This window comes from Nomascus leucogenys, chromosome 5 (assembly GCF_006542625.1).
Source record: "Nomascus leucogenys isolate Asia chromosome 5, Asia_NLE_v1, whole genome shotgun sequence".
NCBI lineage: Eukaryota > Metazoa > Chordata > Mammalia > Primates > Hylobatidae > Nomascus > Nomascus leucogenys.
Window position 1 is genome coordinate 3,745,479 of NC_044385.1, and position 17,814 is coordinate 3,763,292.

Consider the following 17,814-nt stretch of genomic DNA (forward strand, 5'->3'; position numbering starts at 1 on the left):
TGAGTGCCACTGAAAAACACTGCCTTATCCTTGCTAGCCTCCCATTGTATAGGCTGGAAAAGCTGGATATTTTTTTTCTAGTCTCTCTTGTAGCTAGAATTGGCCATATAACCCACTGTGGCCAATGAGATATACAAGGACATGTAAGAAATTATTTTCTTTTCCTTTTTTTTTTCTTTTTGATACAAGGTCTCATTGTCACCCAGGTTGAAGTGTAGTGGCCCAATCATAGCTTACTGCAGCCTCAAACTCCTGGGCTTGGGCATTCTTCCTACCTCACCCTCCCCAGTAGCTGAGACTACAGGTGTGTGCCACCATGCCTGGCTAATTTTTGTATTTTGTGTGTAGAGGCAGGGTTTTGTCATGTTGCCCATGCTGGTCTTGAACTCCTGAGCTCAGGCAATCCACCCACCTCAGCCTCCCAGTGCTGGGATTACAGGCATGTGCCACCACACTTGGCACAGTTACTTTCTTTTCTGAGAAAAGGTTAGCACCATTAAGGAAAAGGTCATCTTTGCTACGCTGGCTACCCACTCACTGTCACCTGCCTTTCTCACACCGAGTGCAGACTTGTGCTGTTAGAGCTTCAGCAGCCATCTTGTGACCATAAGGCCACAGATGAGGCCAACACTCTAAGGATGGTGGAGAAGAAGGTTGGAAAAAGCCTAGGGCCTTAACCATTGGCTACTTCTAGGCTTCTTTTTAAGTAGCAGAAAATTTTTTGTTGTGGTTAAGCCATTATTAATCAAGTTTTCTGTTATTTACAGTTAAACCAATACTAATAGGCATGTTTGGTTTCTTCATTATACATTTCTCCATGAGTGGAAATTAAAGTTTCTTTCTTCTTCTTTTTTTGCAAGTACAAACAATGCTGCTACAAATATTATTTTACACATCTCCTGAGGTAACTGTGCATGGGTTTCTCTAGGGTATAGAGTGGTATTGAGCTTGTAACCATGGGGTATGTGCATCTTTAACTTTGCCTGATAATGTAAAATTCTTTCAAATTGGTTGTGCCAATTTACACTTCCATCAGTGATCCACATTAGTGTTCCATTGTGGCGTATCCTCACCAATGACTTTCTAAAACTTTAATATATTTATCAATCTGGTATGTGTAATATGGATCTCATTGGGCTATTAATATTTTTCTTTGATTACTAATGAGGCTGAACATCAGGTCATGTATTCATTAATGAGCTGGATTTATCAAATGTTTACTTGTATAGTTTGAGTAACTTTTGAATTGTTGTAGAAATCCTTCACTATCCTAAGACAATAAAGACATTCTATATTTCTAGTTTTTTCAGTTTAGCCTTTCATATGTACATATTTAATTCATCTGAGATTATTTTTACGTACAGTATGAGGTTAAAAAAATTTATTTTATTTTTTACTAAGCTGAGGAAAGCAGGAAGTAAAAAACATTTTGAAATAAAGCTTTATTTTGTCCCTATTGAGATGCTCATCTAATTTTACTCCTTTAAGCTATTAATGTAATAAATTACATTAAAACTTTTAAAAATATTATACTCAACTTGCACTTCTGGTATAAATCAACTTGATCATATATCATATATTTTTCATATATATTACTGGATTTATTTCTTTATTTATGTAGAGACAAGGTCTCACTCTATCACCTAGGCTGGAGTACAGTGGCATGATCATAGCTCACTGTGGCCTCAAATTCCTGGGCTTCAGCAATCCTCCTGCCTCAGCCTCCCAAGTAGCTAGGACTACAGGTACATGCCACTACACTTGGCTAATTTTTAATTTTTCTATAGAGATGGGGTCTCTCTGTGTTTCCCAGACTGGTCTGAAACTCCTGGCCTCAAGCAATCCTCCTGCCTTGGCCTCCCAAAGTGCTGGTATTAAAGGTGTGAGCCACTATGCCTGGCCTATTGCTAAATTTATTTGATAATATTTTTTTCAGGATTTGGCATCTACATTCACGAATAAGATTAGCTTGTGATTTTCCTTTCTTATATAGCTCTTGCCTGAATTTGGGTATGCTGATAACTTCATCTCACTGTTTAGGATTGGAATTATCTGTGCTAGTGCTTTCTTCCCCTCCTCAATGATTGTTAAATAATAATAGTTTCTTTTCAGTTAAAACATTACTCAAGTTCTATATGTATTTTTTGGGTCAATTTTGATGATTTATATTTTTCTAGAATTTTTCCTTAGGTGCTGTGGAACTGGGGCCCACAGAACAATGCTGCTTGGCTCCCTGGATTCAGCCCCCTTCCTAGGGATATGTACGGACAAATTTTCCACCTTGGCAGGGGTCCTGGGTCCACAGTATGTAAAACTCCTGGGTCTCTGCGTGTGCCTGAGTGGCTGCTCTGCCGAGACTCCACACAGCTCTGTGTGTTGGACCCAAGGCCCTGGTGGCATGGGCTCATAAGGGCATCTCCTGATCGTGGGTTGCAGAGACCCACGGGAGAAGTGTGGTATTGGCATAAGGATGAATATGTAGGGCGATGGAATAGAATTTAAAAATCCAGAAATATACTGTCACATTCACTCAACTGACTTTCAACAAGAGTGCCAAAAAAATTCAATGGGGGAAACAATAGTCTTTTCAGCAAATTATGCTGGGACAACTAGATCTCCAGAGAGAAAAGAATTCATTTGGACCCCTACCACAAAATGAACTCACTGCAAATATAGACCAAATATAAACTCAAAATAAACCAAGGGCTTAAATGTAAGAGCGAACACTATAATACTATAGGAAAAAACAGTGTGGTACTTTGTGACTTTGGATTTGGCCATGGTTTCTTTGATATGGCACCCAAAGCACACAGAACCAAAGGAAAAAAACAGGTCATTAGGAATTCATAAAAATGTAAAACTTCTGTGCTTTAAGGATATCATGAAGAACCTGAAAAGACAATTCATAGAATGGGAGAAAATCATTGTAAATCGTATGTTTGATAAAAGACTTGTATCTAGAATATAAAGAACTCTTAGGGCTAGTCGTGGTGGCTCACAAGTAAGGTAATTATTGACCCAACTCTTGGTGAATCAGTGAGTGAGGGTGATTATAGTGATGGTGGGTTAAATCAAGAAATTAACGTTTGCCAAATTGTTAAGAAACACCTCCTACCATCACAGTTCAAAACTCAACAATCACAAATACGGCGGCTCTCTGAGCGCTTTCCTACAGCCTTGTTTATTGTCATGTCACAGTCTTGTCTACTTTACAAATTCTTCTTTTACAATAGTTTGTATTCATCCATTTTCTAACCTGCTTATTCCAGTTCAGGGTTGTGGTTGGCCAGAGCCCATTCTGGCAGCTCAGGGCTCAAGGCAGGAGCCTACCCTGGACAGGACGCCATCCCATTGTAGGGCACACTGACATTCACACCCACACTCATTCCAACTGAGACCACGCAGACACGCCAATGAACTGCAAGTGCACAGCTTTGGGATGTGGGAGGAAACCAGAATACCTGGAGGAAACCCACGCAGACACAGGGAGAGCATGCAAACTCCACACAGCAGTGGCCCCAACAGGGAATCAAGTTTTTTCTAATCAATGTTATAATGAACATTATCTGAGGACCTGCTGTTTGTCATTTCCTATGTTTGGAATTCTCCCCCAGTTGGCTAGGTTTTACTTCTTTGCAATAATGCAGATGTCACCTTTTTAGGAAAGTCCTCCCTGACTCCCTCTCCTCCAGGCCAGGGTTGGTGCATCCTCTCTGTGTTCCTCTGCACCCTGGCCTCACTCCTATAGAATATCTGTTTCTTGTTTGTCTCTCGCACTAAATGAAAGATTATTGAAGGCAGGTACTTTATCCTTTAGTTAAAAGCACCTTGCCCTGTGTCTAGGTGCTTAATAGACTAAGAAAGTCTGTCTATACCTTGTGATAACCTACTAACTTTAACAGTAATGTATCTTGCCTCTCAGGTAGAATTTGTGGGGGGTGTGTGTGTGTGTGTGTGTGTATGGGCACTGGACACCACCGTGGTTGACTTTTATAAACCAGTAGGACACATTTTGAGATATTTCCAGGATCTGCCACCAACCCGAATGAGGCTCTTGGATTGAGGATTACGTATGGACACAAATTGTAAAACTCTGATCCAAGAGTCTAGCATTTTCTAAGTTAGTAATTAGTTCTGATTATCAAATTTTTTGTGTTTTATAAAAGAAAGCACTTGAAAACAACATATAAGACACATTCCACTAAGTTCCACTAAGATTTTAAAATCTAGTTTAAGTTTTCATATTTCTATATTTAAAATTAAAAAAATTAAATACCCCCTTTTCATTTTCTCATTTGAAGAATAAACTTTTCTCTTCAGAACTGTATGTATGACAGGCTTCTGTCCCAATGTGGCCATCTGTGTGCTGAGTACTATGGAATTCTGTAAAAACAAAATAAAATTTCATTTTTTATTATTTTCATAGCTAAAGTATTTTGATATGACATCATGATATATTGAATTTGTTATTTTGGTTAAGACATTGCTTACATTTGTAAATTTACCACGTGCTCAAGATTCAGCTTTGTTCTTTCTACCTTATAGCCTCCTCCCCATGCGAACTTTATGAATTATAAATAAGTCGTAATACAGTTTCCAACTCGTCAAAAACTCTACACACAATCAGAATCCTGAATGCACTGAAACTATGGGGATACTTAAATAAATAACCCTAGTGTTAATCTCAGTGAAATACATAGTAGAGTTTCTGAAACTAATCTGTTAGAATTCTTTCTACATGAGCCTGCCTTCAAAATGACATACTCTTTCAAGGCAGGTTTCAAACGATATCTGGTGGCTTTAAGAAAAATGCTCTTAGAAATCAGATAGATCTGAAAAGCTCCCTTTTTCTCATGATACATAAGGAGAAGGGGAATTGAGTTGGAATTATTCCTAATAAGGTACTTTTAGAACGGAAGCAACTGTTTTACTATGGGAAATTTCTAGAATTAAAAAATCAGATGATGAGGGCTAGTCTAGAATTCTATCCTAATCCTCTAATACTGCTTTTGTTTAATTTTCTAAAAACTTGGCATCCACTCACAAAGGAATCTTTAAGATTGTTATCATGAGTGTCAGTAAGGAGTAATTAGGGGGGCTACGGGGTTATCTGACAGTAGAACCCATTGTGGGAAGTAGTAATAATGGTCAGGGAAGGCATTTCCTGAAGAATACTCATTTGATGACTTTTTTTTTTTGAGACGAGAGTTTTGCTGTGTTGCCCAGGCTGGAGTGCAATGGCACAATCTCGGCTCACTGCAACTTCCACCTCCTGGGTTCAAGCAATTCTCTTACCTCAGCCTCCCAAGTAGCTGAGATTATAGGCATGCACCATCACGCCCCACTAATTTTTTTATATTTAGTAGAGATGGGGTTTCACCATGTTGGTCAGGCTCTTCTCTAACTCCTGACCTCAGATGATCCACCTACCTCCTCCTCCCAAAGTGCTGGGATTACAGGCATGAGCCACTGCACCCAGCCCATTTGATGATTTTTATAGAGAAATATAGGTTTGCCTAATAAATAATAAATAATAGATATTTCAATTTTGTTTCTGAAAATCATATTCACTATTCAGAATTTTAAATACAACTACCTTTTGTATAACTGCTGAGGAAAGAGTAAATGAAGCATTCTTAATGTAGCAAAGAGTAAGATGGAAGTAAAGTATAATAAATAACACATATAAGAAGATTGTAGGAAAAATATCAAGAAAAAGTTAATATAATCATATAAACAAGCTTAAAAATATATATTTTTTGATTAAGAAAGTAATTCATGGTCATTAAAGATAATTTTATAAATATGCAAAAAATTAACACATAGAAATTATCAAAAAGGCAAAAACCACATTAGTGTTTTCTTCAGATTTACCAAGTACAGGCTACTGTTTTATATTCATGTTCAGTCTATAAACATCATTTTCAATGTCTGCATAATTTTTCACTGAGTGAATTATCATCATTTGCTTAACACTCCTGTATTGGACATTTTGGTGGTTTTATTTTTTTCACTATTGGTAAATATTATTGCTAGGAACATCATCAGATACACAGTCTTTTCCATGGTTAGGACTATTTCTTTTGATAAGATTCTTGGAAGTGTGATTGCTGGGTCAAAACTTATAAACACTTTAAAAACTCTTTTAATTTGGGTGCAGTGGCTCAAAGCCTGTAATCCCAGCACTTTGGGAGGTCAACGTAGGTGGATCACCTGAGGTCAAGAGTTCGAGGCCAGCCTTGCCAACATGGTGAAACTGTCTCTACTAAAAATACAAAAAATAGCTGGGCCTGGTAGCATGCGCCTGTAGTACCAGCTACTCAGGTGGCTGAGGCAGGAGAATCGCTTGAACTCAGGAGGTGGAGGTCGCAGTGAGTTGATATCGTGCCACTGCACTCCAGCCTGGACAACAGAGAGACTCCGTCTCCAAAAGAAAAAAAAAAAAAACCCCTTTAGCCTGGCATGGTGGGGCGCACCTGTAGTCCCAGCTACTCAGGAGGCTGAGACAGGGGGATCACGTGAGCCCAGGAGTTTGAGGCTACAGTGACCTATAATCACACTACTGCACTCCAGCCTGGGTAAAAGAGTGAGACCCCACCTCTAAAAACAAACAAACAAACAAACAAACTTTCTTGATACATATTGCCAAAATAATTTCTAAAAGAATTATACCAATTTATGTTATTACTAGTGATCTGTGACAGAACAAATTTCATTATATTACTGCTCATGTTTGTGTTATTATTATTATTATTATTATTATTATTATTATTATTATTTGAGACAAGGTCTTACTCTGTCACCCGGGGTGGAGCGCAGTGGCTCAATCACAGCTCACTGCAACCTCTGCCTTTCAGGCTCAAGCAATCTCCCCACCTCAGCCTCCTGAATAGCTGTGACAAGTGTGTGCCACCACGCCTGGCTAATTTTGGTATTTTTTGTACAGATGGGGTTTTGCTATGTTGCCCAGACTGGTCTTGAACTCCTGGACTCAAGCAATCCTCCTGCCTCAGCCTTCCAAAGTGCTGGGATTATAGGTGTGAGACACCATGCCTGGTATTATTATTTTTAATAGTATTATTATTATTATATTATTATTTTTTAATAGTATTTTAAAATATACTAAATAGTATTGTAAAATATTATAGTATTGTTATTAAAAATAATAATCGTATTAAAAATAATAGGATTATTATTTTTAATAGTATGTTTCTAGTTATATCAATATATGGCTATATATGTTGTTAAATTTAATAAACATAGTTCTGTTGATCTTACCTGATTGTTTAGCAGCATTTGGTACATTGGATGAATCTTCCCATTTGAAACACTCTACTTGGCTTCCATGTTATCACTCCCTCCTGCTCTACTAATGGTTCCCAGGGTCTGGCCTTAGGCCCCCCTCTCTTCTCAGAGTATATTCTCTTCCTACGTGATCTCATTTCACTCACATGGCTTCAAGTACCATCCAATTCCCGTACAACTCATCAAATGGTAAGCCAGATCCCAAATTTTATATCTAGTTCTAGATCTGAGGATCTAATTAGATTATTAATTGTGACTTCCAGTTGTCTCAGAAGCACTTTAAACCAATATGTTCAAAACTACACTGCTGCCTTGAGGCTTTGCCTCTCAAACCTGCATTTATAAATATTTGTTGAACAAATAATGAAAAAAATCTCACCACCCAGAGGAGAGTATGTATCTTTCATATCTTTCATGAGACAGCTGTGATAAGAGAATTCTAGACAGAAGGAACAACAGTTACAAAGTCCCTGAGGTGGGAGAGGAGTTACTATGCTTGAGGAATTGACAGGAAAATGATGGCTTGTGTATAGTAGAAGGGGGAGACTAGTAAGTGGATAAGGTCAGAGAAGAGATAGGCAAGGGCTACATCATGCTAAGCACTGTGTGCTTTGGAAAAGAGGTTAGATTTTATTCTTAGTACAATGGCAAACATTGAAGAGATTTTAAAATAGGATTTTAAATTATTTTATTTCAAAATTGTTTGACTCACAAGAAGTTTCCATGTACCCTTTCCCCAGCTTTTCCCAATGGGAATAGTTTACATAATCCTAATGCATTGTCAAAACTAGGAAATTGATGCTGATACAACATTATTAACTCGGGTACAGACCTTATTCAGATTTCACCAATTTTTCCAGGCACTCTTTTATTTGTTTATTTAGCATAGTTCTGTAAAACTTTATCACCCGTGTAGATTCATGTAATTACCACCACAACCAGAACACAAGAGTGAATACATCACATAGAAGAAACTCCGTCATGTTACCACTTAAGATTCACAACTGCCCACATATCCTAAGCCCCGAAAAACACTTATCTGTTTTCTATTGCTACAATTTGTCACCTCTAAAATGTTCTATAAATGGAATCATACAGTATTCAACACACTTTGAAGGTGGCTATTTAACTCAGTATCCATCCAAGTTGTTGGGCGTTATCAATAGTTAATTCCTGAAATGTTAAGAGCTAAACAATAAAACTCTTAGAAGAAAACATAGGGAAAAATATTCATGACATTGGATTTGGCAATGATTTCTTGGATATGACACCAAAAGCCCAGGCAACAAAAGGAAAAATGGCTTTCATTAAAATTAAAAACTTCTGCGCCTCAAAAGTCCCTATGAACAGAATAAAAAGATAATCCACAGGATAGAAGAAAATAGTTTCAAATCACATATCTCATAAAACATTAATATCCAGAATATATAGAAAACTTAAACCTGAGCAATAAAAAATAACACCAAACAACCTAATTAAAAAACCAGTCTGGGAGCACAGGGATCAATTTGCTCCACCTACTACAGCCAGTGGCCATATACACCATTGGAGGACCTAAGGTTATACCCAACCCACCTGCAGCTTCCACCAGTGGAGCCTACATGCATTTTATATCTGGAGGCCTGGGGATCCACCTGCCCTGCCCACCACTGCCAGTGCCCATGCACACCATCCGAGGGCCTGAGGATGGTCCTGACCTGTCCACTGCCACCACCACCACCAGTGCCCCAGCATGCTGTCTGGGGACCTGGGGATAGATCCACCCTGCTCATTGCAAGTGGCACCCACATGCACCATTGGAGTCATGAGGATAGGCCAGATCTGCCTACCTCCACCTTCACCAGTGCCCACATGCATCATTCAGAAGGCTAGGGGTCAACTCACCCCAACTGCCACTGCCAGGGTATATGCGTGTTGTCCAGGGGCCTGGAGATTGATCTGCCCCAACTACTACTACTGACACTCACATATACCCTCCAGGGGCCTGGGGATTGTTCTGCCCTGCCTGACACCACTGGAACTTATGTATGCCTTTCAGGGGCCTGAGAATAGACCTGTCCTGCTCATCACTGCCACCATGTGGATTTACTGAATACCTTGGGACTGGCCTGCTCAACCTGCCACTGGCACTGGCACCCACATGTGTGTGCCACCTGGAGGCCTGGGGATTGGCCAATTCAGCCCACCACTGCAATTGCTGGTACTCACGTGCTGCAAGGGGGCTGAAGGGTTGGCCTGCTGCTGCTACTGCCACTGCTTATGCAATGAATGCTGCCAAGCGGCCTGCGGACCTGACACCCATCTGGCCCACTGCTGCCACTGCCAGCACTCAAGCAAGCCACCTGGAAGCCCAAGAATTGGTCTACCCAGACCTGCTACTACTAGTGCCCATGTAGGCTGCCAGGGGTTTCAAGAACCTGATGTTTAGCCAGCTGTCCCTACCACTGGTGTCCATGGACCAGCCTGCCTGGTTCTCCTGTCCCCAACAAAGCCCCACCATAGCCTTCAATAACAACTACAGCCTAAGCCACTGAAAAACTCAGAGACATCATTGATGCTGATTATACAGCTGAAGAAATCATGCAGAGACTACACTACTGTGCCCATCCAGAATTAAAGCCAAAGCAACCTACCCAACCAACATTGAAGAAATATCCAAAGGAAAATGTCTTTCACTATGAAAGCGAATCTATAAAACTGAAAGAAGCAGCTTTTATACCAGATGCACAGATACCAATATATCTGTGCAAGACACAAGAAACATGAAAAAGCAAGGGAACATGACTCTTCCAAAGGAACACAATAATTCTTGGTAACAGATCCCAACAAAAAGGAAATCTAAGAAATGTCTGAAAAGGAATTGAAAATAATGATAATAAAGAAACTCAGAGAGGGGGAAAAATAAAGATAAAGAGATAAAAGGGGAAAAAAATAAAGATAAAGAGATAAAGGGGAAAAATAAAAATAAAGATAAAGATAAACTCAGAGAGGGGGAAAAGTAAAGATAATAAAGAAACTCAGAGAGGAGGAAAAAAAGGAACTTAGTGAGATACAAGAGAACACAAATAAACAATATAAAGAAATTAGGAAATCAATTCAAGATCTGAATAAGAGGTTCAACAAACAGATAGATATTAAAGAAAAAGGTCAAACAGAAATCTTGGAACTGAAGAATTCAATGCATAAAATAAAAAATACAATTAAGAGCTTTAACAATGGACTAGATTGAGCAGAAGAAAGAATTTCTGAACTCGAAGACAGGTGTTTCGCAATAACCCAGTCAAACAAACAAAAAGAATAAGAAAGCATGAAGAAAGCCTATATGACATATGGGATACCATAAAGCAACCAGATATTTGAATTTTGAGAGCTCCAGAAGGTGAAGAGATGGACAAACACATAGAAAACCTATTTTACAAAATAATCACTGAAAACTTCCCAAGTCTTGCAAGATATGTAGATATCTAGGTACAGGAAGCTCAAAGATCTCCAAGTAGATTTAACCCAAAAAGGTTTTCTCCAAGGTACATGAATTTCAAACTGCCAAAAGGTAAAGGCAAAAAGAGAATTTTAAAATCAGCAAGAGAAAAGCATCAAGTCACATATAAGGGAATCTTCCTCATATTAACAGTGGATTTCTCAGCAGAAACCTAATAGGCCAGGAGAGAATGAGATGATATAGTCAAAGTTCTAACTGCCAGTGTGGAATACAATACCTAGCAAAGCTATCCTTCAAAAATAAAGAAATAAAGTTTTTCCCAGGTAAGCAAAACCTGGGGGAATTCATCAACAATAGATCAGCCCTACAAGAAATGCTTAAGGAAGTCCTACATCTGGAAGTGAAAGGATGGTATCTACCATAATGAAAACAGGCAAAAGCATAAAACTCAATGGTATATCAATAACGCAAAGAAGAAAGAGAAAGGAATCAAATGTTACCACTACAGAAAACCACCAAACTGCAATGATAAACAATGAGAGAATGAAGGAACAAAGGATATACAAAAGAACCGGAAAAAAATTAACAGAATGACAGAAATAGTCCTCACCTATAAATAATAGTAATAATAACCTTGAATGTAATGTAAATGAATTAAATTTTCCATTTAAATGATATTGACTGGCTGAATGGATTTAAAAAAAACACAATCCAACTATATATTGCCTATAAGAAACTCACTTCACTTGTAAAGATACACGAAGATTCATAGTGAAGGCATATAAAAAGTTATTCCACACAAATGGAGTCAAAGTGAGCAGGAGTAGCTATTCTTATAGTAGGTAAAACAGACTTTAAGTCAAAAACCATAAAAAGAGACAAAGAAAGTCATTAGACAATAATAAATAAATCAGTTCAGCAAGAGGATATAGCATTATTTGGAAATGTTATATGCATTAGGCCAGGCGCGGTGGCTCATGCATGTAATCCCAGCACTTTGGGAGGCTGAGGTGGGCAGATCACCTGAGGTCAGGAGTTTGAGACCAGCCTGACCAACATGGTGAAACTCTGTCTCTACTAAAAATACAAAATTAGCCAGGCATGCTGGTGGGCACCTATAATCCCAGCTACTTGGGAGGCTGAGGCAGGAGAATTGCTTGAACCTGGGAGGTGGAGGTTGCAGTGAGCCGAGATGCTGCCATTGCACTCTAGCCTGGGCAACAAGAACAAAATTCTGTCTCAAAAAAAAAAAAAAAAAAAAGAAAAAAAAGAAAGAAATGTTTTATGCACTCAACACACCCAGATATATAAAGCAAATATAATTACATCTAAAGGGAGAAATAGACCTCCATAAAAATAATAGCTGGGGAGTTCAACACCCCACTCTCAGCATTGGACAGGACTCTAGATAGAAAATCAACAAAGAAACATTGGATTCAAACTGCACTTCAGACTAAATGGACCTAACAGACATTTACAAAACATTTTGCATGAAAAGTGCAGAATACACGTTCTTTTAATCAACATGTGAAACGTTTCCCAGAATTGGCCATATGTTAGGACACAAAACAAGTCTCAAACATTTTTTTAAAAATTGAATTCATATCAAGTGTCTTCTCTGACCACAGTGGAATAAAATTAGATGTCAAAAACAAGAGGAATATTTGAAACTATAAAAATACGTGGATGAAAGTGGACATTCTGGGGAAGAAAAGAATGCATGGAAATTAAACAACATGCTCCTAAATGACCATTGGGTCAGGAAAGAAATTAAGAATAAATTAAAAAATTCCTTGACACAAATGAAGATAGAAACACAACATCCCAAAACCTATGGGATGCTGCAAAAGCATTGCTAAGAGGAAAGTTTATAGCAATGAATACCTAGGTCATAAAAGCAAAAGGATCTCAAATACACAACCTAATAATGCACCTCAAGGAACCAGAAAAGCAAGAACAAATCAAACCCAAAATTAGTAGAAAGAAAGAAAGAATAAAGATCAGAGCAGAACTAAATGAAATAGAGACTAAAAAACATACAAAGAATCAACAAAACAAAAAGTTGGTTTTTTAAAAAGGTAAACAAAATCAATAAACTGCTACTTAGAGTGCCCAAGAAAAAAAGAGAGAAGACTCTATAAATAAAATCAGAAACAAAAAAGGACACATTACAACTGATGTGGATCCACAAACCTTCAAAGGATCCTTAAGGACTATTTATGAACCACTATATGCTAAAAAACTGTGAAACCTAAAGGAAATGAATAAATTCCTAGACACACAAAATCTACCATGATTATACCAGGAAGAAATAGAAAACCTGAATAGACCAATAATTAGTAACAGGATTGAATCTCCAATAAAATGTCTCCCAAAAAAGAAAAGCCCAGGACCAGATGGCTTTACTGCTGAATTTTACCAAACTTATAAAGAATAACCAATATCAGTTCTCTGCAAACTATTCCAAAAATTTGAAGGGGAGGAAATTCTCCCTAACTCATTTTACAAGGCAAGCATTACCCTGACACCAAAACCAGACAAGGACACAACAACAACAACAACGACAAACTACAGGCCAATATCCCTGATGACACAGATGCAAAAATTCAAAACAAAATACTAGCAAAATGAATCCAATAAGACCTCAAAAAGATAACTCACCATGATCAGGTGAGATTTATCCCAGGGATACAAGGGTGGTTCAACATATGCACATCAATAAATACGATATATCGCATCAACAGAATGAAGAACAAAAACCATATGATTGTCTTAATAGATGCAGAAAAAGTGTTTGATAAGATTCAACATCTCTTCATGATAAAAAAAAAAAACTTGACAAATTAGGCATAGAAGGAACATACCTCAACATAATAAAAGCCATATATCACAGACCCACAACTAACATCATACTGAATGTGGAAAAGTTGAAAGCTTCTCCTCTAAGAACTGGATCAAAACAAGGATGCCCACTTCTACCACTCCTATTCAACATAATACTGGAAGTCCTAGCCGAGCAATAGACAAAAGAAAAAAAAAAAAGATCAAGGTTGGAAAAGAAATTGTTCTTCTTTGCAGATGACACAATGACACAATTTTTTTTTTTGGTGGGGGAAGGGGGACAGAATCTCACTCAGATCATGGCTCACTGCAGCCTCAAACTCCGGGGCTCAAGTGATCCTCCTGCCTTAGCCTCCCAAGAAGCTGGCACTACAGGCATGTGCCACTATGCCTGGCTAATTTTTGTATTTTTTTTTTTTTTTTTTAGAGATAGGGTCTCACTATGTTGCCCACACTTGTCTTGAGCTCCTTTCAAGCAATCCCCACCACCTTGACCTTCCAAAGTGCTGGGATTACAGGCATGAGCCACCACACCCAGCCAACACAATCTTGTATATAGAAAAACCTAGATTCCACCAAAAAAATGTGTAGAACTAGCAAATGAATTCAGTAGTTGCACAATACAAAATCAACATAGAAAAAACAGTAGTGTTTCTGGCCGGGCGCAGTGGCTCACACCTGTAATCCCAGCACTTTGGGAGGCCGAGGTGGGCAGATGATGAGGTCAGGGTATTGAGACCATCCTGGCTAACACGGTGAAACCCCATCTCTACTAAAAATACAAAAAAATTAGCTGGGCATGGTGGTGGGTGCCTGTAGTCCCAGCTAATCAGGAGGCTGAGGCAGGAGAATGGTGTGAACCTGGGAGGTGGAGCTTGCAGTGAGCCAAGATTGCGCCACTGCACTCCAACCTGGGTGACAGAGTGAGATTCTGTCTCAAAAAAAAAAGAAAAGAAAAGAAAAGAAAAAACGGTAGTGTTTCTTACACCAATAACAAACTAGCTGAAAAACAAATCAAGAAAGCAATTCCATTTACAATAGTTACAAAAAATTACCTAGGAATAAATTTCAGGAAGTAAAAGACCTCTACAAAGAAAAGTATAAAACACTGAGGTAAAAAATTGAAGATGACATAAACAAATGGAAAGACATTCCATAATGCAGTATCAGACCAATTAATATTGTTAAAATGACCATACTACCCAGAGCAATGTACAAATTCAATGCAATCTCTATCAAAATATCAAGGACATTCTTTACAGAAATAGAAAAAAAAAATCCTAAAATTCATATGGAACCACAAAAGATCCCAAGTAGCCAAAACAATAATGAGCAAAAAGAACAAAGCTAGGGGCATACACAACCTGACTTCAAATATAGTACAAAGCTATAGTAACAAAAACAGCATGGTATTGTTATAAAAACATAGACTGATAGAATAGAGAATCCAGAAATAAATCCACATATTTACAGCCAACTAATTTTTGACAAAGGCACCAAGAACATACATTTGGGAAAGGATGCCCTCTTCAATAAATTGTTCTGGGAAAACTGGATATCCATATGCAGAAGGATGAAATTAAACCTTTATCTCTCACTATATATATATCAACTCAAAATGAATTAAAGACTTAAAGGTAAGACATGAAACTATAAAACTACTAGAAGGAAACAGAGGAAATGCTTTAGGACATTGGTCTGGGCAAACATTTTATGACTAAGACTTCAAAAGCATACACAACAAACACGAAAATAGACAAATGAGACTTTATTAAATTAAAAAGCTTCTACACAGCAAAGGAAACAATCAACGAAGTGAAGAGACAGTCTGTAGAATGGGGGAAAATACTTGCAAACTATTCATTTGATAGGTAACCCTCATATGCTGTTGGTAGGAATGTAAATTGGTACAACTCCTATGGAAAACAGTATGGAGATTTTTCAAAAAACTAAACATGAAACTACTATGCAATCCAGCAATCCTACTACTAGGTATTTATCCAAAGGAAATGAAATCAGGATATCAAAGGGATACCTGAGCCCCCATGTTTATTGTAGCATTATTCACAATAGCCAAATATGGAAACAACCTAAATATTCAGCAATGGAAGAATGGATAAAGAAAATGCAGTCTATATATATACATTAATAGTATTCAGCTATAAAAAAAAAAGAATGAAAACCTGTCATTTGCAGCAATATGCATGGAACTGGAGGCCATTATTTTGAGTGAAATAAACCAGGCACAGAAAGAGAAATATCATATGTTCTCACATATGGGAGCTAAAAAAGTGGATTTCATGAGGTAGAGAGTTGAAAAGCGGTCACCAGATGCTGGGAAGGCTGGTGGGGGTGGTGGTGAAGAGAGGCTGGTTTCTGATTCTTAAGGTAGGAGATCACAGCTAAGCAAGGAAGGAGTCCAGAATGATTAACGTGGTCATAGATTAGAGTTGAAGCCATCTGTATAAACTCACATTTAGCTTAATATAAATACAGATAGTTAAATATGGAAAAATTTATAGATATGTGTGTCTATATGTTGGATTAGTACACACATCTATGTTTCCTTGCTCTGACAGCTGAGAGAGGAAAACAACCAAACATCAATAAGCACACCTAGTACCCCGATCTTGATTTCTAATACCATTCTCTAATAAAAGAACCAAAAGGGTCCAGAGCTCCTAGGAGAAATGCCTGATTCTAGGACTGGGAATGTAAGATGGTGCACGTGCTATGATGCAGGAATTATACAGGATTAGCTTGGAGCATCTTATAGTGCCAGTAAGTAAGAGAGCGTTAGCAACAAAGAAAACAACAAAACAACCAAACAACAAAACCCCACAATGATGAGAGAATGTCAAAGGGATGCAGGAGCTGACTGAAAGAGCTCCCAATAAATAAAGCAGTATTGGATTATAACCCAAAACATAAAATAAATATTTGAGTCCATAGTGATATAAATAAATGATTGAATAAGTAAATAAATAAATCAGGGATAAGACAAGTCTGCCATAAAACAAGAATTCCAAAAATATTTACATAGATACTCCTTTCCTTAAGAAGGTAAAGTATAAGTGTATTGAGTGACTTACTTCCAAGGAGAACAACATGGACAGGGAGAACAAAGAGGAACTTTACAGTAGAGGATCACGATCTCAAGCCAGGTGATGAACAGTAACATCAGCAGCGACACATCATATGATTGTATGCGCCCTTGATTGTGTGTAATGGGAATGCTACTTTACGTGTGTGGTCTTCCTGCCTGAAACACCTAACTCCAATCTGATTATGAGAAAAATCTCAGATGAATCCCAATGGACTGACATTTTACAAAATATCTGACCAGCAATCCTCAACATTTTCAAGGGCATCAAAAGCCATGAAAGTCTAGAAACTGTCACAATTAAGAACGTAAAGAGATAAGACAACTAAATATAATTTGCTATTCCTGGTGGGATTCTGGAATACAAAATGAACATTAGCTGAGGAAATGTGAATAAAATATGGACTTCTGTTAATAATAATGTATCAATATTGGTTCAGTAATTATGACAAATATACAAGAGTAAGATATTTATAATAGAGAAAACTAGGTGTGGGATAAATAGGAACTCCTTGTACTGTCTTTGTAATAATTCTGTAAAACTAAAACTGTTCTAAAAGAAAGAGTGTTTTTGAAAAGTGAATGAATGCAAGGTGAGGACATAGAAACCTTATATTTAAAAAACTCTTTCAAAATGCTTAGATATGAAATAAAAGGAACATGGTATTGCCATCAGTATTTCAAGTGCAGATAAATAGCTGGATATTTGTGTGCTCTTTTATTTGTTAAACATGGTGAATAGAGGAATATTTAACTGTCCCACATTGGTTTTACATTCTACTATGTTTACCATGTTAAATAAAAAATAAGCATGCTTATATACAGAGTCAAAAATAAAACTTTAGAAAAAAAGGAAAAAATAAGCATGAAATATCTCCAGGTCATAGAAAACAATAAAAGTGAAACACAAAATTTGTTAAATAACCAAATAAAATGTCTGAAAATAGCTGATATGAGGAACTCAGTGAGTGGGTTTAATACCATATTAGAAATAATTTTCCAGGTGCAGTGGCTCCCACCTGTAATCCCAGTGCTTTGGGAGGCTCAGGTGGGTGAATCGCTTGAGCCCAGAGGTTTGAGGCTAGCCTGGGCAACGTGGCAAGACCTGGTCTCTACAAAAAACACA

General features: G+C 37.7%; 1 protein-coding gene across 7 annotated transcripts in view; it reads right to left on the reverse strand.

Moving 5' to 3' along the window:
• CATSPERE (catsper channel auxiliary subunit epsilon) overlaps positions 1–17,814 on the reverse strand; it is a 168,076-nt gene that overhangs the window by 112,508 nt on the left and 37,754 nt on the right. For all 7 annotated transcript variants that reach the window (XM_030812572.1, XM_030812577.1, XM_030812571.1 and 4 more), the window contains one exon: positions 4,277–4,383. In XM_030812572.1, coding sequence (XP_030668432.1) covers positions 4,277–4,359 — 83 coding nt within the window. In that variant the 5' untranslated portion in view covers positions 4,360–4,383. The remainder of the gene's footprint in view (positions 1–4,276; positions 4,384–17,814) is intronic.